This window comes from Oncorhynchus mykiss, chromosome 1 (assembly GCF_057628025.1).
Source record: "Oncorhynchus mykiss isolate SJ-2025 chromosome 1, ASM5762802v1, whole genome shotgun sequence".
Classification (NCBI taxonomy): domain Eukaryota; kingdom Metazoa; phylum Chordata; class Actinopteri; order Salmoniformes; family Salmonidae; genus Oncorhynchus; species Oncorhynchus mykiss.
The window spans coordinates 19,661,251-19,682,192 of record NC_143022.1 but is presented as its reverse complement, the minus strand read 5'-3'; the positions used below and the strand labels follow the sequence as shown (position 1 = coordinate 19,682,192).

The 20,942-nt window shown below is 42.3% G+C and overlaps 1 protein-coding gene across 4 annotated transcripts in view; it reads left to right on the top strand.

The window, feature by feature from the left end:
• LOC110497762 (ankyrin repeat domain-containing protein 13C) overlaps window positions 1-20,942 on the top strand; it is a 61,928-nt gene that overhangs the window by 37,350 nt on the left and 3,636 nt on the right. For all 4 annotated transcript variants that reach the window (XM_090197041.1, XM_090197085.1, XM_021574242.3 and 1 more), the window contains 6 exons: window positions 5,621-5,706; window positions 6,701-6,746; window positions 9,264-9,330; window positions 11,136-11,280; window positions 11,478-11,609; window positions 13,607-13,768. In XM_090197041.1, coding sequence (XP_090053167.1) covers window positions 5,621-5,706; window positions 6,701-6,746; window positions 9,264-9,330; window positions 11,136-11,280; window positions 11,478-11,609; window positions 13,607-13,768 — 638 coding nt within the window. The remainder of the gene's footprint in view (window positions 1-5,620; window positions 5,707-6,700; window positions 6,747-9,263; window positions 9,331-11,135; window positions 11,281-11,477; window positions 11,610-13,606; window positions 13,769-20,942) is intronic.

Genomic DNA, 20,942 nt, shown 5'->3' with positions numbered 1-20,942 from the left:
GTGTTTAATTGCTATATTATAATTACTTCGCCACCATGGCCTATTTATTGCCTTAACTCCCTTATCTTACCTCATTTGGACTCACTGTATATATACTTTTTGTTTTCTTTTTTTCTACTGTATTATTGACTGTATGTTTTGTTTATTCCATGTGTAACTCTGTGTTGTTGTTTCTGTCGCATTGCTTTGCTTTATCTTGGCCAGGTGGCAGTTGTAAATGAGAACTTGTTCTCAACTAGCCTACCTGGTTAAAAAAAAATAAAAAGCGGTATTGGAGCGCCAAGTATAGGACAAAGGCTCCTTAACAGCATCTACCCCCAAGCCACAAGACTGCTGAACAAGACCCCCCCCTACATTTGTTTTGTGCACGGCTGCACTCACTGTTTATTATTTATGCATAGTCACTTCACCCCTACCTACATGTACAAATTACCTGGACCCCCTGTATATAGCCTCATTATTGTTATTTTGTTTACTTTTTATAATTTTTTACTTTTGTTTATTTAGTAAATATTTTCTTAACTCTTCTTGAACTGCACTGTTGGTTAAGGGCTTGTAAGTAAGCATTTCACGGTAAGGTCTATACTTGTTGTATTCGGCGCATGTGACAAATAAAGTTTGATTTGAAGATGGTTATTTCCTCAGTCACAATATGCTAACTAAATTAAAACATTCTGCCTAATGGTGTTAATAGGTGTCTCTTTCTAGATCTGTGTGAGAGAGATGGATGGACAGTTGTCCACCGTCCATCAGGAGACACAAAAGCCTAGGAAATGGATACTAGCTAGCTATTCTACTGTTTCTGTTCTGTTGATCTCACTTCACATGATGGAATATTGAATTACATATCCTTTGTAGTGACTGCCCTCCCCATCTTTTACAATCATGTAAAAAACAATCATGCTTTTTATTTCTCTCTCATTATAATCACATGAAAGTCATTAGTTTATTACTCTCATTAGGATGGCTGACATCTAGCCCTAAGTGCTCACATAAATCACAATGCAGCAGCCTATGAAATAGTTCAAATGCAGGCTCTGGTCCCCTGGGTTTGGCGCTATGGTGGCTTATCATATATGGCTTTTACTGTCCAGCGCCCTGCTGGGTGCTTTGATGAGAATGCCTTGGGAATTCTGCCATCAAAGCCCAATGGAGATGGAAGTGATTTGTCCCATTGCCTCTGATGTGGCAGGAGAACTGGAAAACTGGAGCGCCCTGCTCTGTCTATGACCGACTGCTAGCTTAGCCTGTTCTGTTGTGCCGCCAATAATGAATAGGTATTTTGCCTGCAGTGAAGCCTAGTGCTGCCTAGTGCTTACACTGTGTCAATATTTACTGTCCTCTCCCTGCTACTCGAAAGCTGGCTGACAGGTGTAGTTCATTTTTCACTGGTGGAGGCGTGTTGGATAAACAATATTATTTCAGGTCTTGGTTATGTAGTGGATTCATTAGCATTAATAATACATTATCTATTATGATTTATTATTAACAATCCAGACCCATTTCAGACAGGAAATTGCTTCTATAGCCATGATTTGGTCTGTATGAGGGTGAATAGGCCTAATTATAGAGAGGTGGTCCAGTGTTGAGGTCCGTGTCAGCTCGGCCCATTTATGCTGGGTGGTCTGTGGGCAGATGGTGAGTTATTCCTCCCTCCTCTCCCCTCTCTGGTCTCTCCCACCGAGGGGCGGTGAGGATCAGGAGGCTCGCCCATCCGGAGCCTGTCGCCTCTCATTAGGCAACCAGGCCTGGGAAAAACAGAGAGATGCCTGGCCCCCAAAACACCAAAACATAGCCCAGCTCGTGTGTGTGTTTGGCCACAGAGCTTGGCCCCCGTGGCCTAGTTTCATTAACAGCACCAATGTCTCCGCTTCCTTTGGTTTCCTCTTTGGGTCTGTGAACTCAAATCAAATTTTATTGGTCGCGTACACATATTTAGCAGATATTATTGGGGATATATTGAAATGCTTGTGTTTCTAGCTCCAACAGTACAGTAATATCTAACAATACACACATCTAAAAGTAAGAGAACGGAATTAAAAAATATAGAAATATGTCAGTCCGGAGTCTAAAAAAATGTACAATATTGTCTACACATCCCATCATATATGTGTAGATACAATGCCTTCGGAAATAATTCAGAACCCTTGAATTTTTCCACATTTGATTACGTTACAGCCTTATTCTAAAATGGATTAAATAAATAGAAATCCTTGATAATCTGAACACAATACCCCATAAGCAAAAAACGTTTTTTAGAAAAACTTAAATATCACATTTACATAAGTTTTCAGTCACTTTGCCATGAGACTCGAAATTGGGCTCAAGTGCATTCTGTTTCCATTGATCATCCTTGAGATGTTTCTACAACTTGATTGGAGTCCACCTGTGGTAAATTCAATTGATTGGACATGTTATGGAAAGGCACACACATCTGTCTATATAAGGTCCAACAGTTGACAGTGCATGTCAGAGCAAAAACCAAGCCATGAGGGTGAAAAAATTGTCCGTAGAGCTCCGAGACAGGATTGTGTCGAGGCACAGATCGGGGGAAGGGTACCAAAACATTTCTGCAGCATTGAAGGTCCCCAAGAACACAGTGGCCTCCATCATTCTTAAATGGAAGAAGTTTGGAACAACCTAGGACTCTTCCTAGAGCTGGCTGCCCAGCCAAACTGAGCAATCGGGGGAGAAGGGTCTTGGTCAGGGAGGTGACCAAGAACCCGATGGTCACTCTGACAGTGCTCTAGAGTTCCTCTGTGGAGATGGGAGAACCTTCCAGAAGGACAAACATCTCTACAACACTCTACAAATGATGCCTTTATGGTAGAGTCGCCAGACAGAAGCCACTCCTCAGTAAAAGGCACTTGACAGCCCGTTTGGAGTCTTTGGCCAGAATGCCAAGCGTCATGTCTGGAGGAAACCTTGGATCCTTCCTACTGTGAAGCATGGTGGTGGCAGCATCATGCTGTGGGGTGTTTTTCACCTGAACATACTGTAGATGTGCGGCAACACTCCTCATCCAACCTGACAAAGCTTAAGAGGATCTGCAGAGAAGAATGGGAACAACTACCCAAATACAAATCTGCCAAGCTTGTAGCTTGTAGCCAAAGGTGCTTCCACAAAGTACTGAGTAAAGGGTCTGAATACTTATGTAAACGTGAATTTCCATTTTTTTTTTAATATAAATTGACCCCCAAAAATAAAGCTGTTTTTGCTTTGTCATTATGGGGTATTGTGTGTATATTTATAATGAGGCTGTAACGTAACAAAATGTGAAAAAAGTCTAGGGGTATTTACACACACAATACCAGTCAAAAGTTTGTACACATCTACTCATTCAAGGGTTTTACTTTATTTGTACTATTTTCTACATTGTACAATAATAGTTAAGACATCAAAACTATGAAATAACACATAGAATCATGTAGTAACCAAAAAAAGTGTTAAACAAATCAACATTTATTTCAGATTCTTCAAAGTAAGAAGGAAAGAAATTCTACAAATTAACTTTTAACAAGGCACACCTGTTAATTGAAACACATTCCAGGTGACTACCTCATGAAGCTTGTTGAAAGAATGCCAAGAGTGTGTGTGCAAAGCTGTCATCAAGGGTGGCTACTTTGAAGAATCTCAAATATATCATATTTTTTGGTTTTGTTTAACACTTTTTTGGTTACTACATGATTCCATATGTGTTATTTCATCATTTTGATGTCTTCAATATTATTCTACAATGTAGAAAATAGTAAAAATAAAGAAAAACCCTGGAATGAGTAGGTGTGTCCAAACTTTTGACTGGTACTGTATATGATGGGATGTGTGGACATGATGTACAGTATATTGATAGAATTTATATATCTGAAAAATACGTGGATAGAATAGTATATGTACAGCAATAGTTGAATAGGATAGCCTTGACTAAAATACAGTATATACAAATGAAGTGGGTAAAAACCTATGTAAACATTAAAGTGACCAGTGTTCCATGACTATGTACATAGGGCAGCAACCTCTAAGGTGCAGGTTTGAGAAACCGGGTGGTAGCCGGCAAGTGTAAGTGACTAATGTTCAGGGCAGGGTACTGGGTGAAGGCCGGCTTGTGGTGACTATTTAACAGTCTGATGGCCTTGAGATATGAGCTGTTTTTTAGTCTCTCAGTCCCAGCTTTGATGCACCTGTACTGACCTCGTGTTCTGGATGGTAGCGGGGTGAACAGGCCATGGCTCAGGTGCTGTAGATATCCTGGAGGCTAGGCAGATCGTTCCATTCTCTGGAGAGTCCTGTGGTTGCGCTTGGTGCAGTTGCCGTACCAGGCGGTGATACAGCCCGACAGGATGCTCTCCATGGTGCATCTGTAGAAGTTTGTGAGGGTCTTAGGGGCCAAGCCGAATTTCTTCAGCCTCCTGAAGTTGAAGAGGCACTGTTTTGTGCCTTCTTCACCCCACTCCGTGTGGGTGGACCATTTCAGATTGTCAGTGATGTGTACGACGAGGAACTTGACGTTTTTCATCTTCTCTACTGCGGCCCCGTCGATGTGGATAGGGGGGTGCTCCTCTGTTGTTTTCTGAAGTCCACGATCAGCTCCTTCATTTTGTTGACATTGAGGGAGAGGTTATTTTCCTGGGATGCACAGAATAAAGCATACATGTGTAGGCCTACAGTTAGCTTATTATTGTGGGATGTGTTTGTTCGGAAAACAGCCTGTGTGATTGAATGGACAGATTAGGCCTACTTCAGCCCCTGCATTTGAAATGACCAAATTAAACACTATATGGTTTGTCTGCGACATGATTCCATTCCTTTTATTGGAGGTTTGTGGTTTTTATTTCATAAAAGCTGTTTTCTTCTAAAAGCATATTATATGTGGATTGCTCATATTGTCGTTTAATCCCCTGACGCCTCCTATAACTGCAATTAGCTGTTGTTCCCACCTCTCTTTGAACCACAGATAAATGTTAGTCGGTTGTGGCTGTTTCAGCTCGGTCTTATTTGTATGAAAACGAGAGGAATTAGGCTGAAAGCTTGTTAAGCTGGGTTGTCATGGTTAAAAGTCTCTGCTCTGTTTGTCCTCCCTCGGGTCATTAAAGAGCTAACAGAGGTATCTCATTAATGGTCCACTTTATTGTTCATCTCATTTCCCTCTTTGAACTTCCTGGAATATATGTGATCCCTACCGGCAGTGTAGTCGGTGGGGGTTGTAAAGCCTGTTATGCCGTTTCACTCTGGGAAGTCAATATAGTGTATATCAGGGACTAGAATTAGCAGTCAGTAGGTGTGTTTCTCCCATTATTGAAATTCATTGACAGTGTCATGTGCTTTAATACTGTACAATGCTGTACTGTGTGATCAAGATTTGAATGGTGTGATGCTTAGCTACCCAGACACCAAATTATTCAGTCATCGCAACTAAGCTTTTAAAAGCATACCGTATAGATTGGGGTCAAGTTCAATGCAATTTGCATGGTGAAATGTGATCCTCTATTTAGCAATGTGCAATGCAGTTGATTGGATACTTCCTCTTGAAGACCAATACCTAGAGATTCCAGTAATGATGATTGTTATTGCCGTATGTAGTTGTGGTCTCACTCCTTGCTCTCTCTGTACTTCTCTCTGTCAGTCACAGCGCTGCTAAGGAAGCTGAAACAGCAATCCAGAGAAAGTGTGGCGGACAAGAGGCCAAAGCTACTGAACGCCCTCAAAGAGGTACGGCACTGAGTCTCTCTCTCTCTCTCTTTCCCCGTTGTTATTTAATATCCCTGATCCCTTGTAGTGTATTTGAGGTGTAAAAAGGCTTCTGAAGTCTGCAATTTCCACTTAACAACTACCCCTACAAAAATGTCTACATAATAATTTATATTTCCTGTTGCTGCAGGATTATTTCCCTGATGTAGCAAAATGTCTTAAACACACACAGACCCAGGCGCTATCAGTCACTCAGTCACACACTAACTACTGTCATCACAACAAAGCACCCCCAGAGAACGACCCTCTACATGCAGTGAATATGCCCTCGCCCTAGTCGCCTACGCTCAGGGATTATGCAGACAGACAGCAACATGGGCCAACCTGCATGGGTCAACCTGCATGAAAGGTGACATTCTCATAAACATTCTAACGACACAGGGGAGGCAGATTCTCCACTCCACACACCCACTTGCACACTCACACACACAGTTGATAGTCTGGGCTTTGGGGAGCCTTGCAGCACTGTGGCTGGCATGATGTTGAGGGTACGCTGTGGGCATAAACATCTGGTGCCCTGGGCATAAGCCACTACCAGGTCAGTTGTGACTCCCCAAGAGGATGAACCTGAGTGATGAAGAGAAGGAGAGCGCGATGGAGGAAAGGGATGAGAGAGCAGTTCTCTCCCGTGTTAGATGAGAGGATATTATCATTCCTGTGATGTCAGAGAGAGATTCTCTCTTAACTCCAGGGGATTATATTACCCAGAGATGTGATGCGTTATTATTAATATTACATCACGGGAGGTTTTATTTCTGGTCAGTACTGTGAGATTAGTTGGGCCAGCTGTGTAATTTCAGAGCATTTTAACTACATATTGGATTCTAAACTCATTGAAGAAAATGAGGCTCAACTAGGCTATCTTTGATATGGTAATGTCTGTCAGGTCTACTCTTCCTCTGTTACTCTGGTGTATTTTGATTGATAATGTAATTGATATTCTGTTTCTTTCCAGCTGGGAGACTTTTACTTGGAGCTTCACTGGGACTTTCAAAGCTGGGGTGAGTTTGCTTTGCATTCCACACAAGTATATGATCAAATTACCCACGACCAGGCCTACTCACTACAACTGATCAGTTTATTTTTAACGACAGAGTGCATCTACTTAGATGAAAGTTGAAAAAATAGCATGGTAGACATAGTTAAACAGAGTGTGTTTGTGTTAATATGGTGGTATCTCTAATAGCGATAATAATACTAATTATAATAATAATAATAATAGAGATTGTTTACAAGCCTGAGATAATCCTCTGGAAGGAGTGGCTCACCCCCCCCCACACTGACAGAAAGACAGACACTCCCCCTGGTGGTGGCAATACATCATCCCACCACCAGCATTACTAAGGCCTATTAACTTGTACATTAATCAAATGTAATGTAAGGTATTTTATAAAGCCCTTTTTACAGCAGAGTGCTTATACAGAAATCCAGCCTAAAATCCCAAAGAGCAAGCAATGCAGATGTAGAAGCACAATGTCAAAAAACACAATGTCTAGAAACCTAGAGAGGAACCGGGCTCCAAGCGGTGGCCAGTCCTCTTCTGGCTGTGCTGGGTAGCGATTATAACATTGTCATTAATGCCATATCGTTCTTCAGAATGTAAAACGTTCATAAATTACCAGCAGGGTCAAATAATAATCATAGGGGTTATAGAGGGTGCAAAAGGTCAGCACCTTATGAGTAAATGCCAGTTGGCTTTTCATAGCCGAGCATTCAGAGGTCGAGCGCAAGAGAGAGAATCAATGAATTTTATTTTTAGATGCATTATTCACGTAATGCCTATCGTTTCTTGGAATACATTATAGAGAAAATAATGTTACAAATGTCCCAAATGACTTTGGCTGAATGTCCAGTGTAAGTCAAGAGTGTGTTCACATGTCCATGTTAAATATTGACCTGCTTGTAAAGATTGTGTGACTGTTCACAACAGTAAAGAAAGGGATCCTGATTGTGTGAATTGGTAGAATTTGACAGGGGATGGAGCCGAGTGCCCCTGTGTGGCAAGGGCTCAAATGTAAAGAATGTATTGGGAGATGCCTTTTAAATTATCCCTGTTCAGGAGGGTGAAACATCATAGAACATTCAGATGGAATTCTATAGTGCAGAACAGATATAACAGAGAATTGAGCCAGCTCTGTTAATTCCATTTCTATCTGAAACATTCTAAACGTTTCACCTCAGACATTGAGAGACCAGGACCCCAGCAGTCCTTTTCAATATTCTGGGGATAAAACAGACACGTTGTCCAGTCTGTACTAGTGCAGATCAAAGGGAATTGATTTCCTCTCAGAGAGAGGTGCACTGCTGGCACACATGGCATTCATAGGCTCTGTTCCAATATCCATGCTAGCATACTTATATATACATTAGAATTAAGCAATATAGCCCAAGGGGGTGTGGTATACCCGAGGTGCCTTATTGCTATTATAAACTGGTTACCAACGTAATTAGTAATTAGCCGTAAAAATAAATGTTTTGTCATGCCCATGGTATACGGTCTGATATAATCTAGAGGCGAAAGAAACGCACAACTATTTAGGTGAGGTGCTGGCTAGCGGAGTGGAACACTTTAAAAAATAAAGGAGAGCCGCACACTCTAGGAGCTCAGATGCAAAAATATTTCTGTCCAACGTTTCGACAGACAAGCTGTCTTCATCAGGGTATAATGACAAACACTGCGGGATGACTTGTTTAAATAGTGTCAAAAGACACACACAGGTGTCTGTAATCATGGCCAGGTGTGGCCTGATATCATTGGTTAATTCTCATATATTAAAATAGCATACAAAAAACATAAATGGATAGCGTATGATCATAGATACAATTTGGCTACATAAGCCTACAAACATTTACAACAGCAAAATCACAATAATCACAAGAATGGCTTCAGATCAAAGTCTACGTTGAGACCGAAGGGAGCAAGGGTCTTTAAGTTAAAGATCCAGGCAGCCTCTCAATAAATTGTCGAGGTCACCCCCTCTCCTAGGGAGGGTGACATGTTTGATGCCATGTCACCCTCCCTAGGAGAGGGGGTGACCTCGACAATTTGTTGAAATGTTGGACATAAAATATTTTTTAAATCTGAGCTCCTAGAGTGTGCGATCTCCTTTATTTAAAAAAATTACGGTCTGATATACCACGGCTTTCAGCCAATCAGCATTCAGGGCTCGTACCACCCAGTTTATAATGAAGCAATATAGTACAGCATGCTAACGTGATTATTGGAACATGGACAATAGTGTGGTGTCCAAAAAAGTGGTCTCAAATCCTATTTGCACATAACCTAAATCAGTCACATAATACCTTCCGCATCTCTTTTATAGTTCTGTGATTGAGACCTTGATAAGGTGCAGGACATTATTTAATGACAGTCTGGTGTAGGCTTGTAAAGAGTGTTAAATATTAAACTGCAGAACTGCATATTCCTGTGCAGGTATGTGCTCTGAAAGAGGGAATATAGGAACTTTGAAGTGGTTGGAGTTTCTAAACTTAGGACTATCTATTTCCCCATGTTGCAGTGCCTTTGCTTTCCAGAATCCTGCCCTCTGACGCCTGTAAGATCTACAAACAGGGGATCAACATCAGGTGAGTCAAGTCATCCCTTGTTTTTATGATGTCGTAACAAGCAACAATTTGCTTGAAGCCAAAAGACAAGCCAAAAGACAAGATCATTGTAACAAATAAGCATGTCAAACAGATTTCAACACGTAATAAAGAGATGGGTGTGCCACCATTAATCACTGATTCATTAACCAGTACTGTACTGGTGTCAGCTGTTACAGCCTGTTCAAAGTTTGTCCACACACACGCAATGCACAATGTTGCTTCTCCTCCGCAGCTCAAAATTGATACACTGTTCTTCACCAATCTTTAGCTTTGGTTGGGTGCCAGTCTGTTTCTCCTTCAGTTTCGTTAAATGCAGAAAGAGTCAGGTATTGAGCTTTCCCCTATGGACAAACCCAAGGAGCCACCTCTGTCCATCCAACAACATTAGACTGGTGCTTCTCCTGAGTGATGTCCTCAGCTTTAGTATTATACTGAAAAAGTCAATGAGATATGGTAAAACCCACGATAATAAAGGTCAATATGCCTTGATAAAACCCTTTATTGAAGCACTTTCAAGCTTTTAGAGCCCTTTTCAGTTCAGTAAAGATTCCTGGCCTTGAACACTACACCCGCTCCCAGCTTTATGGGCTTCTGTAAAGCCAACCCCAGCACGGTGGCTAATGACAAGAACGGTTAACTAGAGTGTGAAATCGGTTCTTGCACTGCTGTGACTGAGCAGCACGGCATCTGTTTGCAGTTCTATTACCTCGTCATCCCTCTCCAAATAATTACACTTAGTTAAAGAGATAACCAACACCTACTCTAACCCTACAGACTACATTATAATTGTCCCAGCGCCAAGTCGTCACATTCAATTATTCCCCATCCAGTAGCGAACTGACATCACCAGTTGGACTATACAGAATACAGTAAGGTTATCTGGCTTAATTGTTAGCAGGCTGGTTAATGTATGCTGTGTTGCTAAGATTTACAAGCCTCAGTGTTCATTGACAAGAAGCCAGGTTCAGACTGTGTTGTTCTTCAAAGGGCCTGAATTTTACAACACGCAGCTCTGGCATACCGTGATACTCACGCACATACACACAGAGACAGACAAATGAAAGTGTTTTCAGGCGTTGCTAGGTTACTTGCCTCACAAATTGCCACCCCTCCTCCCCACTTCTCCCCTGCTCTGAATCTATGCAACGCTGGAGATTCAGGGATAATTATTCTCAGACACATGAAAGTGTATGCATGTTGTGGTGAGTGGGTGGTGAAGAAAGAAAGTTCTCTAACATGCTTTCAAAATGTCAGTTGGAGAGGGGGGCCAAGGCATAACTTAATTTACATTCCAATGGTTGAAAGTCTCCGCTCTGTCGTACCTCTCACTCTCCCTTTCGTGTCTATGTGCAGCACATATACAGTGGGGCAAAAAAGTATTTAGTCAGCCACCAATTGTGCAAGTTCTCCCACTTAAAAAGATGAGAGGCCTGTAATTTTCATCATAGGTACTTATTTTAATACTTATTTTCCACCATAATTTGCAAATAAATTAATAAAAAATCCTACAATTTTCTCAATTTTTTTCCTCATTTTGTCTGTCATAGTTGAAGTGTACCTATGATGAAAATTACAGGCCTCTCTCATCTTTTTAAGTGGGAGAACTTGCACAATTGGTGGCTGACTAAATACTTTTTTGCCCCACTGTTGATGTGAGTAATCATTAAGCATACGTATGAACTGGGCAATATGTGCTGCTTTAATGTGCTGATACTGGTGCTATTGACATTATATTGACCCATGAAGTGGTTTGAAATTCAACCTTTCTCTCTCTATGGTCATAGACTGGACACCACTCTCATAGACTTCACAGATATGAAGTGCCAACGTGGTGACCTCAGCTTCATCTTCAATGGCGACGCCATCCCCTCGGAGTCCTTTGTGGTGCTGGACAATGAACAGAAGGTGTACCAACGGATACACCACGAGGTAAGACACACGACTTGATGCTGAAGTTGTTGTTTTTGCACTTCTCTAGCTAATGTCCCTGACAGTTTTTTATTCCACCTTTAAAAATGGGCACCTAGCTTCTGAACTCTGTGAGCCCTGTTTTTGTGAAGTGTGTGTGTGTGTGCAGAAGGCTTCTTACCTGCTTACCAACGTGGCGGTGGCTCCTTGTGTTCCAGGAGTCAGAGATGGAGACAGAGGAAGAGGTGGACATCCTTATGAGCAGCGATGTTTACTCGGCCACTCTCTCCACCAAGTCCATCACCTTCTCCAGAGCCCAGACTGGCTGGCTGTTCCGAGAGGACAAAACGGTTGATTTATACATCTGTCTCTCTCTGTCAAATCCTAAAATGTATCTTTCTCAGAATTAGGGCAGTGGCGGTCATTATATTTTGTCAGTCGGTGATTGTCAAGCAAATAACTGCCGGTCTCACTGTAATTGACCGTTAATTAACATAAACATATTTAGCATCTCCTGACTTCTATGCATAACCTACAAGCCACTGATGTAGACCTTTGGAACATTTACATTTTAAAAAGTCTAATGAATCAATTTAATATAGCCTACACATCACAATAAATGCATTATTTATGTTGGACAGGTCTAAAGAAACATGAAGAAAATGTAGTCTATTTCAGAAGAACAGAATAGCATACTCTGAGTTGTCCTTATGTTAGGTCCTGATCTGGCTATGCCATATGGCTGTGGGCTACACTAGTTAATTTTGTAGACAAAGATTTGCTTTGAATTCTGTGGCATTATTTTATAGTGTGAAGAATACAATTGAACATAGCTGAATAAAATAGAAGGGATATTTTCTCCAAACGATTTCTGAGGGAGTGCGCACATGCGGCTATTCTGTATTGAGCTGTTAACAAAGAAACAGGTCCTCCTATATGCTTAATTTTGAGTTATTCATGCAACTTTAGTTGTGATACAAATGTTGGGCAACATTGTTTTATACATTCTAGGGCTGATGATTTGAAAAAAGTTGCATGAACGGCATGTGATTTGCTTTGTTTCTTCCGCAGGCTGCACACACTTCATCAGTCTCTCATTCACAATTTGACAAGCACTTAATAATGCCTCAAATTACCCGCCGGCGTCCCTCTTGTGTGGCCGTAACGCACCCGTAACGCACCCTGAATATAATAATTATAATTCCCTTATCCCGGCTGCTAATCGTGTGCTCGCGCACATGGTTCTCTCAGATGGCTCAATTGTTATTAGCTAATGCCTGTCACGTGATCGGGTCCTTCTCACAGGCATCGCCGCTCTGAAGTAAGATAAAAGTGAAGACCGACACATCAGCGGCGTAACCTCAAGCGTACTTTTTATCAAATTCCGAGGCGCATATTGAAGATGTTAAAAGAACTGTCCACATTTAGTTTTTGTCAGCCAACAAGCCGACTAGGCCTAATGAACATCAAAAGCACAAGCCTATGTCAATCTATTATCCCCCAAAGTACAAAAGTTGACCAATTCTATTGGCCAATTCAATTATTGTCCTTCTGTGCGAGAAATAAATATTCCAAACATAGTCGAACAGTTGTGGGATGTGATAGATCCCAAATGAATACAACCACTTGCATCAAAAAAACTTTTAAAGCAATGAGGTTGATGCAACAGATCAGAGCGTTTAGTTTAAAAAGTTGATAAACTATTATGCTATTTCTTCACATTATAAGCACAGCAATGCACACACTGCAGTAGGCTATAAGTGTGAATGTTCCAAAATGTAATAAATTAGCGGGGGGAAAACGTCCTCAAAAGTGATGCAAATGCGATTATGCATGTAATGCTTTTATTATTAAGGTGCATTTATATGCTGAGAATGATCTTCCCTAAACTTGAAATTCACACGCTGCTTATGTATGTCAGTTAGGCTCTACACCCTTTGTAAAGCGGATTCATGTGCTTCATTTTAGGAAGTTATTTGGCCACTTTAGTTGTGATGCAAACCTTATCAAAACACATAGACCTATTAGCTAGGCTACATCGTGACCGCCGGTGTGGCGGTAATACAGTCACCATAACAGCCCTAATCAGTGTGCCCTCTGCTACTCTACAGTACAGTCTTGTTATTCAATGCAGTACAGGACACCTATGTCCTTTTCACAATTCCTGTGCTATATCTCCCCTCAACAAAGTTTCAAAGGAAACAGAGTAACCAACACATAGAGGATGTGTTTGATAAACATCTGGGGAGAGCTATTATTATTGGGTTATTGCTGTTTGTCCTTTGAGGTGTATTGAAGGGAAATTGGTGACCAAGTTTTTTTTTTCATGTCCCCTTTGTCGCTCCAGGAGCGTGTGGGGAATTTCCTGGCAGATTTCTACTCCGTGAACGGGCTGGTGCTGGAGTCACGGAAGCGTCGGGAGCACCTGACCGAGGAGGACATCCTGAGGAACAAGGCCATCATGGAGAGCCTGAGCAAAGGAGGGAACCTCATTGAGCAGAACTATGAGGTGAGCTCCGCTGTGATGCCATTTAGCTGCAAAACTATGAGGTGAGCTCCGCCTTGAGGCCCTCTAGTTGCAGAGTACGGGTACATTGTACTTGGGTTCAGTCTTTGTCTAGTTCAGCAGTGGGACCTCCCAAGTTGGGGCTTTTGGCTGAAGTTCTATGCTGGGGCCTCTAACTGGAATTCTGCTGGAGTCGACTGGTATCATGTCACCTGTTATGGTTGTGAGCTGGGCGCGGTGTGCAAAGTGAAGATACTGTTTGCTTGCACCTTCAGCATAACTGCGAGTCCAGTCCTGAAACTCTCCTCTTCCGCTGGACCCTTGGGGTAGGCCCTCTCAGACCCTACTATTTGCCACCCTTATATCCCTCCCCTACAGGATCTCCTCTCACTTCCAGTCACTTGTACCAAAACATGTCAATGAGACATGGACCACAAAAGGGTCATATCTTTTCATTTGCTGTAAAACACGTCTGCGTGGTTTATTTGGAAATACTTCAGTTGGACTACTCATTCCTCTTGGGTTTCTTTATAGTTGTATTTGTTTTGCACATACTGTCTGTCAGAATGAAAATGTCCCTTCTAAACCTCATTTGTGGCATTCTGCCAGGGGAGAACGACTGCCCCCTCTCATTGAAGACACGGAAGTTCAAGGTCGACCGCAGTACTGGAGGTATTGTTAGCAAAAAGTCGGATCCCCCATTAAAGTGAATGGAAATTGCTTCTAATACACCAGATGTACAGTGCATTCAGAAAGTGTTCAGACCCCTTCACTTTTTCCACATTTTGTTACGTTACAGCCTTATTCTAAAATGGATTAAATAAAAACATTTCCTCATCAATCTACACAGAATTCCCCATAATGAGAAAGTGAAAACAGCTTTTTAGAAACTTTTGCAAATGTATAAAAAACAAACAGAAATACCTTATTTACATAAGTATTCAGATCCTTTGCTTGAAATTGAGCTCAGTTGCATCCTGTTTCCATTGATCATCCTTGAGATGTTTATAGAACTTAATTGACCTGAAAATAGCTGTGCAGCAACATTCCCCATCCAACCTGACAGAGCTTGAGAGTATCTGCAGAGAAGAATGAGAGAAACTCCCCAAATACAGGTGTGCCAAGCTTGTAGCATCATACCCAAGAAGACTCGAGGCTGTAATCGCTGCCAAAGGTGCTTCAACAAAGTACTGAGTAAAAGATCAGAATACTTTATTACTCATTATGGGGTATTTTAGAATAAGGCTGTAACGTAACAAAATGTGCAACAGGTGAAGGGGTCTGAATACTTTCCCAATGCACCATATGTCCTTGAACCAATTATTTCAAAATCGCACATAGAAGAATTTACAAGGATAATTTAGTTGCTAATGGCAGCCTGCTTTACCCTGGTCGGCCTTCAACTTGGGTTACTCAATGAGAGTGGGCAGCATTGAACTAGCCTGCAACGTTACTTCGTAGAGTACCTCAAACTGCACACGTTATATCTCCATAAGATGCCATCTTAACAGACTTCTTTTGGTTTCAATGCGCTATTGAGTCTTCACATAGGAATGAATGGTGTCACGTGATCGATGGCTTTGTCCATTCATATCATTGCATTTTACCCCCCCTTCTTCCACCCTTGAGCATGTATACCAGGCACCCCCTTCTAGTGATGGAAGCTCAGAGCGGCACCTTATACACACCGTTCCAGTGCTTTCCCTCTATTTGGCCCTATAGATAATTTTCTTTGGGCCCCTCCACAATGGGAAGTCATGGCCTCACTGTCACAAATGTCTTTGGGTGAAAGAAAGGAGGACCAAAATGCAGCGTGATGATTATCCATATTTAATAGGAAACTTAAACAATGAACAAAAACAACAAACCAACAAAAATGAACGAAGACGAAACAGTCCCGTAACGTGAACACTAACTGGAAACTGGAACAATCACCCACAAAATACCCAAAGTATATGGCTGCCTAAATATGGTTCCCAATCAGAGACAACGATAGACAGCTACCTCTAATTGAGAACCAATCTAGGCAACCATAGACTTACAAAAACACCTAGATAGGGAACACCCCCATAAACATACAAAACCCCTAGACAAGACAAAAACACATACATCACCCATGTCACACCCTGACCTAACTAAAATAACAAAGAAAACAAAGAATACTAAGGTCAGGGTGTGACACTCACAAAGCTCAATATATGCTTTTTGGCGGCTCTGTTGTTTTCGTTAGTTTTGTCCTGCCGTGAACTGGGTTTTGTGTTGTTGATGTGTCCTGTGGTATTTACTTCCTGTGGTATTGTTGTCCTTGTACTGTGGTGGTAAATGCTTTCAAGCATTTTTAATCTGTTGTCCAATTCTTGTCAGCGCAGTATTGAATGGGAAAAACTCCTTACACAGTCCTTCGTGCTTCCATCCATGTTTGTAGAAGTGATTTCCTGCTCAGTGGAAACCGTTTTGCAGAAGTAGGTTGAGGGAAAAATAACATGCCGTCTCAGCACTGACGTTCTCTTCTGTTTACTCCAACGGTAGTGGAACAGCGGGTCAGCGCGGTGCCCGGGGGACACAGATAGCAGGGGGTTTAAAGCAGGGCTCTGTACTATTGACTAGGTGGATGGGGTCTAAAACCCTTGGTGCGACGGGGGGCACGGCCGACTGACTGGAGGCTATGTGGACTCACAACAACGGGGGTGGCGGGACTCAAAGGCATGTGAGAATATCAATCACTCATAGTGATAGGTCAGAGAGAGAGTTCAGTATTAGTGTGGATGTGTGTGAGTTTGTGCATACGTGCATATTTGTGGACGTGTGTCGGTTGGTATTCTCAAGGTTGCCATGGCCACAGTATTAGTAGTATAGTATCAAATCAAATCAAATGTATTTATATAGCCCTTACATCAGCTGATATCTCAAAGTGCTGTACAGAAACCCAGCCTAAAACCCCAAACAGCAAGCAATGCAGGTGTAGAAGCAGGGTGGCTAGGAAAAACTCCCTAGAAAGGCTAAAACCTAGGAAGAAACCTAGAGAGGAACCAGGCTATGAGGGGTGGCCTCTTCTGGCTGTGCCGGGTGGAGATGATAACAGAACATGGCCAAGATGTTCAAATGTTCATAAATGACCAGCATGGGGGGGGGGGGGGGTGGCACCGGGTAAGATCCGATGATACCCCCGAACAGGGACAAACAAGCAGGATATAACCCCACCCACTTTGCCAAATCACAGCCCCCACACCACTAGAGGGAAATCTTCAACCACCAACTTACCATCCTGAGACAAGGCCGAGTATAGCCCACAAGGATCTCCGCCACGGCACAACCCAAGGGGGGGCGCCAACCCAGACAGGAAGACCACGTCAGTGACTCAACCCACTCAAGTGACGCACCCCTCCTAGGGACGTTATGGAAGAGCACCAGTAGGCCTGTGACTCAGCCCCTGTAATAAGGTCAGAGGCAGAGAATGCCAGTGGAGAGAGGGGAACCGGCCAGGCAGAGACAGCAAGGGTGGTTCGTTGCTCCAGTGCCTTTCCGTTCACCTTCACACCCCTGGGCCAGACTACACTCAATAATAGGACCTACTGAAGAAATGAGTCTTCAATAAAGACAAAGGTTGAGACCGAGTCTGCCTCCCTCACATGGGTAGGCAAACCATTCCATAAAAATGGAGCTCTGTAGGAGAAAGCCTTGCCTCCAGCTGTTTGCTTAGAAATTCTAGGGCCAATTAGGAGGCCTGCGTCTTGTGACCGTAGCATACGTGTAGGTATGTACGAGAGGACCAAATCGGAAAGATAGGTAGGAGCAAGCCCGTGTAATGCTTTGTAGGTTAGCAGTAAAACCTTGAAATCAGCCTTTGCCTTAACAGGAAGCCAGTGTAGGGAGGCTAGCACTGTAGTAATATGATAATTTTTTGGGGTTCTAGTTAGGATTCTAGCAGCCGTATTTAGCACTAACTGAAGTTTATTTAGTGCTTTATCCGGGTATCCGGAAAGTAGAGCATTGCAGTAGTCTAACCTAGAAGTGACAAAAGCATGGATTAATTTTTCAGCATACTTTTAGAACAGAAAATGTCTGATTTTTGCAATGTTACGTAGATGGAAAAAAGCTGCCCTTGAAACAGTCTTGATATGTTCGTCAAAAGAGAGATCAGGGTCCAGAGTAATGTCGAGGTCCTTCACAGTTTTATTTGAGATGACTGGACAACCATCGAGATTAATTGTCAGATTCAACAGACAATCTGTTTGTTTCTTGGGACCTAGAACAAGCATCTCTGTTTTGTCCGAGTTTTAAAAGTAGAAAGTTTGCAGCCATCCACTTCCTTATGTCTGAAACAAGGCTTCCAGTAAGGGCAATTTTGGGGCTTCACCATGTTTCAGCGACATGTACAGCTGTGTCCTCCACAGTGAAAGGTAACATTATGTTTCCGAATGACATCACCAAGAGGTAAAATATATAGTGAAAACAATAGTGGTCCTAAAACGGAGCCTTGAGGAACACCGAAATGTACAGTTAATTTGTCATAGGACAAACCATCCACAGAGACAAATTGATATCTTTCCGACAGATAATATCTAAACCAGGGCAGAACTTGTCCGTGTAGACCAATTTGGGTTTCCAATCTCTCCAAAGAACGTGGTGATCGATGGTATCAAAAGCAGCACTAAGGTCTAGGAGCACAAGGACAGATTCAGAACCTCGTTCTGACACCATTAAAAGGTAATTTACCACCTTCACAAGTGCAGTCTCAGTGCTATGATGGGGTCTAAAACCAGACTGAAGCTTTTAGTATACGTTGTTTGTCTTCAGGAAGGCAGTGAGTTGCTGCGCAACAGCCTTTTCTACAAATTTTGAGAGGAATGGGAGATTCGATATAGGCCGATAGTTTTTAATATTTTCTGGGTCAAGGTTTGGCTTTTTCAAGAGAGGCTTTATTACTGCCACTTGTCGTGAGTTTGGTACACATCCAATGGATAGAGAGCCGTTTATTATGTTCAACATAGGAGGGCCAAGCACAGGAAGCAGCTCTTTCAGTAGTTTAGTTGGAATAGGGTCCAGTATGCAGCTTGAACGTTTAGAGGCCATGATTATTTTCATCATTGTGTCGAGATATAGTCCTAAAACACTTGAGTGTCTCCCTTGATCCTAGGTCCTGGCAGAGTTGTGCAGACTCAGGACAACTGAGCTTTGGAGGAATACTCAGATTTAAAGAGGAGTCCTTCATTTACTTTTTAATGATCATGATCTTTTCCTCAAAGATGTACATGAATTTATTACTGCTGAAGTGAAAGCCATCCTCTCTTGGGGAATTCTGCTTTTTAGTTAGATTTGCGACAGTATCAAAAATAACATTTGGATTGTTCTTATTTTCCTCAATTAAGTTGGGAAAATTGGATGATCGAAGCAGCAGTGAGGGCTCTTCGATACTGCACGGTACTGTCTTTCCAAGCTAGTCGGAAGACTTCCAGTTTGGTGTGGCGCCATTTCCGTTCCAATTTTCTGGAAGCTTGCTTCAGAGCTCGGGTATTTTCTGTATACCAGGGAGCTAGTTTCTTATGACAAATGTTTTTAGTTTTTAGGAGTGCGACTGCATCTAGGGTATTGCGCAAGGTTAAATTGAGTTCCTCAGTTAGGTGATTAACTGATTTGTGTCCTCTGACGTCCTTGGGTAGGCAGAGGGAGTCTGGAAGGGCATCAAGGAATCTTTGTGTTGTCTGAGAATTTATAGCATGACTTTTGATGATCCTTGGTTGGGGTCTGAGCAGATTATTTGTTGCGATTGAATACGTAATAAAATGGTGGTCCGATAGTCCATGATTATGAGGACAACATTTATTCCATGGAACAAAACTATGTCCAGATAATGACTGTGGCAGTGAGTAGGTCCGGAGAGCTGTTGGACAAAACCCACTGAGTCGATGATGGCTCCGAAAGCCTTTTGGAGTGGGTCTGTGGACTTTTGCGTCTGAAGCTGTGGACGATTGCGTCTGAATCTGGGCTTGCAGCACGGCTATCCTCGCTGCAAGGCGATCGTTCTCCTGTATATTATGAGTACAGGGACTGAAATAAGAAGGCATCTTGTTAATGTTACTACTTAGCTTCGGCTGGTGGAGGTCCTGACAAACCACGTCCAGATAAAGCGTACGGAGCGAAAAAGTTGAATGAAAAAAATAAATAATGATGAATAAATAAATGGAGTCAGGGAAAAAACAAAATTATAAACGGTAATTAAAAGTAAAAACCGTAAAGTTGTCAGGTAGCAAAGTGAGGTTAGCAGCAAAACGCACAGCAGCACGTAAACATGTCAGCAAGTTGTTACCGGAAATGACCAAGGTGGCGGACTGCACTCCTGCTCTGACTTTTCTTGAGCCAGGTGTGCTGACCTATGTGAGGTAGTATGCCTGTGTGTGTCCACAGAGATGATAACCTAAGGTCAAGGTGCTGTTGATAAGGCACGTGTCGAGAATTAACGACCCCTTTTCATTCATGCAGTATGTGTGCAGCTGTAAAATCATTGATTTGTTTTTACCATTGTTCATGTTTTTCATTCCCGCTCTCAGCATTAGTAATGCGCTTGGGCCCTCTAGTGACACGAATGTGGTTGAGAATTGTAGACCGAACTGTGCAGTAAAAAAGTTGACTTCATAAAGGTAAAAGAGGAGACTTGAGTTCCAGAAGTAAAAGTTTTAATACAGAGCTTTTCGGGGGACAGATGGTCATGTGACAATGCAGAGGCTTAACAGGATGGTATAACAGCCCTTGTGCTCAACAGCAAATTGCAAAAAAAAGCATGATGGTTAAAAGGCCTGATGGCTAAAAGGCCTGATGGCTAAAAGGGCAAATAATTATTTTGAGTTACGAGATTATATAGTCATTCTGAATTACTTGTACATGCATCATTACAGACATTGGTTAATATGAAACGGGTGCATCTTACAGTTGGACAATGAGGAAGGAGTGTTGACTTTGTCATGTTGTCCAGTACAGAGTGAAATTCAGCAGCTTAAGCCAGTTCAAGTTTGGATTGTCACGAGTTTAGGCCTCTGAGAATCCCGTGTGATCTGGGGCACAGAGAATGATGGAAAACACTTGTATACTTTAAGACCATGTTAAGTTATCTGTGAGTCACAGGAGGCTGCTGAGGGGAGGACGGCTCATAATAATGTCTGGATCGGAGCTAATGGAATGG